Below are 5,772 nucleotides of genomic sequence, written 5' to 3' on the forward strand. Positions count from 1 at the left end.
GTTGCCTACCCTCACCACCTGGGGGCGGCCCGTCAGGAAGTCCAATACCCAGTTGCACAGGGCGGGGTTGAAACCCAGGGTCTCGAGCTTGATGACGAGCTTGGAGGGTACTATGGTGTTGAATGCCGAGCTGTAGTCGATGAACAGCATTCTCACATAGGTATTCCTCTCGCGTTTCATTTTTTGTAGAGATTGTAGAGATTGGAAACCCAAATTGGTCTACATGGACAAGTTCTGACCTGGTTTAGATCTTATCTGTCAGAAAGATATCAGTTTGTTTCTGTGGATGGTTTGTCCTCTGACAAATCAACTGTAAATTTAGGTGTTTCTCAAGGTTCCGTTTTTGGACCACTATAGTTTTCACTATATATTTTACCTCTTGATGATGTCATTTGGAAACAATGTTAACTTTCCCTGCTATGCGGACGATACACAGCTGTACATTTCGATGAAACATGGCAAAGCCCCAAAATTGCCCTCCCTGGAAGCCTGTGTTTCAGACATAAGGAAATGGATGGCGGCATATGTTTTACTTTTAAACTCAGACGAAACAAAGAGGTCTTCTGTTGGCTAAGACAATTAATCTTGATGGTTGTACAGTAGTCTCAAATAAAACTGTGAAGGAACTTGGCTTTACTCTGGACCCCGATCTTTCTTTTGACCTAGCCTCTGTGCTTCTACACCTGCATTGCTTTCTGTTTGGGGTTTTAGGCTGGGTTTCTGTACAGCACTTTGTGACATCGGCTGATGTAAAAAGGGCTTTATAAATATATTTGATTGCTTTGTCTCGAAAAATACCGGCACGCTCATTTTGCATCCCAGTGCGCCGGATAGGTGGAGATTTCACTTAAGAACCAATAGATGGTCTAAAATGTGCAAGCTCTGCCCACTCAGGGCGATGCAAAACTAACGCCCACCCTTCATCACAGTCACTGGTTTGCATTTCCCCTTCACACAAGCTCTTACACGTTTGACACCCGACAAGCATGTGACATTTCAGCTTTTACACATTAAAATATAAAGCAAGAAAACATTTCTATAGAAATGAAGTTAGAGATATTGAGTATCCAGGTCTTCAGTAAACATTAACCACTGAAGTCTAATGGGACTTTCACTTTGGTAACTGTCTGAATATCAAATTGAATGTGTCATGCTAAGAAGTGATCATGTTGGTTCATCATACTATCATCATTACCTTTTCTCTAAACGTGTGTGTTTAGTCACAACCAGACAATCAGAGCCTACAGTACTAAGAACAGTATGAAATTCTTCATGGCTGAATTGATTGTCAAGTACATAGAAAAAAAGACCAGAGGAAATTGGTTAACAATTTCTTCATTTATTAGTTGTACAATTATGAAAAATAATAACCATAAAAAAGGACTGGAAGCCCAAAGGTCATTTACAATCTTTTTCCTTTGTTTCTGTAGTGATGTCCCTCTGAGTTCTTTCTCTTGGCCCGTTTTCCATCGTTGGGTATTGTTGGAATCAGGGGTGAAACTTTGAACATTGTTATACTCAGAAGTATAGGAACATTAGGTACTAAAGAGACATGAGGGGTGCCATAATGAAGCTTGGGAGGGGCTGAGTGCAGGGAACACGATTGCATGTGGGCAGTACTGATAAGGGGAGAAACCGTTGAAGGCTCATGTCACTTTGCTCCCTGATTAGCAAGAATGATGCAATGTTTTGAGATAAGGAGACTCCACCCAAGGTTGGGTATGAATACTACCACTGGGGAAGCCATGTCTGTGTCTGAATTACAGCTGTAACAACCCTTTGCGAAGAATTGAACTTGGTTAAGCTTCTCTAGTGTCCGTGAGTTATTTACTCAAAATTAGAACTTAACAGTATCATGATATGTTGAACTTAATAAGACAGTCCTTTTTTTTTTTTTTTACAAATGTGGCAAAACAATTACATACGTACATACATATACATAGATATCTATAAAAACAAAAATCATTCAAGTATCAAAATACAGACTGCTATTAATTTACAATCCAATATCATTGTTATCATCATCATAGTCTTCATTAATATCATCAGAATAGTCCTATTGTACTACCCATGATCCTTATGTGCAAACACGGAGACAGGACCAGGTTGATAGCTGCAGGTGCTCACATCAACCAGCTAAAGACAGCTGTATCATATAGAGTGAGTACCATATAGCTAGTCTATGTACCCACAGAGGCGCAACACTCCAGCTGAACACAGAGTACCCAAAACAGAAAACAGTCAACGTACCAGGAGAGATACCATATTGTACCTAAAATCTTACAGGACTGGTTTTCTGGATTGACTAGTTTAAAATAAATCAAATCGATTCAGGGGGGATAAAAGGCCATCGCAGTACCTCCTAACAGGTCCTATAGTGTCCAGTTTAAACATACAAAAGACACCCCCTGTTTTTAAAAGTTGCTGTAGTGTCAGTTGAACAGCCCTCCAAACTTCATCCATGTCAGATTATTCCTCCTGTACACTATTACATTAACTATCACAGTTCTGTATGTTATGAATGAGAAAATGAAGATAAAGCGATGCTTTGATGTAACTGACTCGGTGCTTGAATGGATGGACATGAGAAAGCCTGTGAGTGTACTGCTGAATCTCACATTGTAATTATTCTACCCAATCGTACCCTAGTGAGCATAGCATACCGAGGACAACTTTAATGCATTCCTTTATCTAAATCTGTCTCCCATTTCCCAGTGAGATATCCAGGCAGATCTCGACTTCTTTTCTCAAAAATATATTTTTATGTTGATTACCACTGTCTGTACCTCAATAAAATTCCCTGTCAGAGTAAACATTAGCTCAGCGTAGCCCTCAGCGAAGACACATACGTTTATGGGAAAGGCCCCTCTGAGGGATCGATCTAGAGAAGCATCCAGCTTCGACTCTCATGGAATGGATACACAAGTCACAAAATGTCAGGGAAAAACAACAACTGGGAACAAGACACTCTCGAACCCCCGTAGATGAAATACACTGTCTGAACAGCATTCACTGGCCTGTCAAGGATAAACATGTTTACATTTGTACAAAATAAAAACAGAAAAGGAGGGATGTTAAAGTCGAGTGCTTCACATTGAAAGAGATGCCTACCAAACAAACACCCACCTTTCAGTCTCTGGATAACTGACCAAGCTTTGACACGTTGAGTCCATTTTCCCGTGTAAGTAAGTGGATGCAGTGAGGATGTTGGTTGTTTGGGCCTACTGCTTGGGGGCTGACTTCCTGTCTGTGTGATACAGAACTACAGCGCTGATCCCTGGAGCTGAACACCTCAGTGGAGGTGAGAAGGAGTGGAGCATGAGGAAAGGTCCAGGGGTGTCTGAGAGGAGGTAGGGCCCTCCTGGTGTATGTAAGCATGTCTCCAGTGGTACTGGTAGGAAGGGTGCATGGAAAGTGGCCTTTCTCCTGGTTCCAAAAATGCATCCTGCCACACAACACAACCCCATAGGTATGGGTCACCCCTGACCTCTCACTCTGGCTGGGTGTCCGGTCATGGTAGTCAGCTACATGGAAGGGAGACACACCAACACAGCACTGGGGTTAAAATAATTTAAAAAAATAACTGAGCCAACTGAAAACAAAATGGCGTAGATATCAAGATAACAGATTTTTCTAGATAATGATTAAATTCCGCTTCCATGTTAACACTGAATATCGACTGAGGCAGGGTGAATAGTAAAACAGACAGTCATTAATGACAAGATGATGAACATAGAGGAGAAACTGTATGAGTAGTGAAAATGAAAGGGAAAAAAGGGAAAGTCTCCTATTTCCCGGTTTACTTTCAACAGACATTGGGTTGATTGCATCTTGGCACTATTTAGAATATGGCGATGAGTTAGAAATGTAGATCGATGCAAAGAGTGATACGATTTCAAATGAGAACACTCAATGCACCATGCCTAAAGTATAGCAACATTATGTAACGCTGTACTTTTCATCTGTATACATCAGCCTCTGTTTCACCACAGTGGATGGACCAGATGCCAACTAAACAGAATATGTGCCTTGACAAGGTTATGCCTTCATCTTTCAGTCCATTAAGACACGCTTGGATTAGGAAAGATGGATGGTACAGCAGTTTATTCTTTTGACGCATTTCACCTAACCACTCCTCTCCAGTGAGAGATTTGAAGAGCTCTCCTCATTAAGGTTAATATAACCGATCAGCCCTATATTGACGGATCTACCGGCTAGGCTGGGTAATTAGACTGAAACCGCCACCCAAGTCTATTACTGGTGGCTAGAGCAGAATTCATGCATTTTGGCTCATACTCTATTGAATAAACAGTCCATTTAAGTTCTCCTCATATCATCTTTGATGCACATATTTCCCCAGCATCCAAGCATTCACATAGTTTTCATGACACTCCAAATAAGGATTTGCACTAGATATCAAATTCTCAGTCAAAGAGCAAGGCATGCTCAGATTGATTTCCCACACTGCTGTCTATAACAGTGAGGACATCTCTGTAGGACACCATAATATGTTTGAACCTCTGTGTCCGATCTATCCTCCAATAGCTACCAGTAGAGATCTATCACAGTGCTGGACCCTATCCTACTTTGGCAGCATAACACAGAGTGACAGTTTCCCAGACTCAGATTAAGTTTAGGCAACCGATACAAAGAGCGATAATAAATCAGACAGGATACGCATCAACATGCACTTCCCTCTGTTAACCCAAATGGGCTTAGGGGGTTAGGGTTTAGTCCAGAGTTGTCTTCCATCCCCTTGCAGAGAAACAGGCAATGTTCCTACTAATGTGCATAGAACCACAACAATGGAACAGGGAGTCTCTCACAGATGAATCTTCTGGAAACAATGTTCATCCAGGTACGTGATCCTTCGCTGTAGAGAATCGGATATTTGTTTCTGAGCACTGGAGGCAGGAGTTTAAAGTTCAGGAAACAAGGAAGGGGAAAGTTCTTCAAGAGCGCCTCACAGTGGCCGTCGCCTGGTAGAGCAGTAAAAGCACCCAGAGGAGAAAGGAAAAAGGAAGGAGGGATAGATGGATAGAACAATTAAGGATTGTCCGAAAATAATTTGGGGGAGGGAAAGAGGAATGGTGAGGAGTGGGGAGGTAGGTAGGTAGAATGGAGATAGTAGCCACTGAACAAACTTAATCAGTGACTGGATTTGTGGATTACATTAGCTGTCCTACACACATCATAGCTAGGGGTATTGAATAACAGCACCATACAGTAGAACAGTTTAAGCAGAACTAACAGTGTCAATGTGAGGGAAGTGGAAGGACAAGGTAGAGTATCATGCTTCAGAGGCAAGGGGAACCAAATGCCTAGGAACATACTGTACGATGATCACAGAGCAATGATTCAGGGCCCAGAGGAGTCAGCAGTTTAACACAGTGAAAAGGAGCAGGGATCAGGGTGTTAGTCCAGGAGGTTGTTCAGTTAGTCCCCACTAACAGAGTTGTGGTCAGGGGGAGAGGCAGTGGCGAGGCAAGGACAGAAGAGGCAGGTCTCATAATGGTAGACTGAATAACAGACAGGGGGAGGAGAGAAGTTGAGTCTTTCAGCAGACAGAGGAGAGGAGGTGGAGGCAGAGGAGAGGTGGAGACAGAGGAGGGCAGGAGGGTTCTGGCCCTCCTGAGAAAGAGGCAGAGGAGAGGTGGAGACAGAGGAGGGCAGGAGGGTTCTGGCCCTCCTGAGAAAGAGGCAGAGGAGAGGTGGAGACAGAGGAGGGCAGGAGGGTTCTGGCCCTCCTAAGAAAGAGGCAGAGGAGAGGTG

At 42.8% G+C, this 5,772-nt stretch overlaps 1 protein-coding gene across 12 annotated transcripts in view; it reads right to left on the bottom strand.

Annotated features, from left to right (window-relative positions):
- Positions 1-1,319: 1,319 nt before the first annotated feature.
- Positions 1,320-5,772, bottom strand: part of LOC124045867 (ankyrin repeat and SAM domain-containing protein 1A-like) — a 189,225-nt gene continuing 184,772 nt past the window's right edge. For 8 of the 12 annotated variants that reach the window (XM_046365621.1, XM_046365619.1, XM_046365617.1 and 5 more), the window contains one exon: positions 1,320-5,772. This exon is cut by the window's right edge and continues 282 nt beyond it. Coding sequence is in view for 4 of the 12 variants with exons in the window: in XM_046365623.1 (XP_046221579.1) it covers positions 4,964-4,979 (16 nt within the window). In the remaining 8 variants the exon portion in view is untranslated. The other 4 variants (XM_046365624.1, XM_046365620.1, XM_046365623.1 and 1 more) reach the window with 2 other exon arrangements.

Source organism: Oncorhynchus gorbuscha, linkage group LG10 (genome assembly GCF_021184085.1).
Source record: "Oncorhynchus gorbuscha isolate QuinsamMale2020 ecotype Even-year linkage group LG10, OgorEven_v1.0, whole genome shotgun sequence".
Lineage (NCBI taxonomy): Eukaryota > Metazoa > Chordata > Actinopteri > Salmoniformes > Salmonidae > Oncorhynchus > Oncorhynchus gorbuscha.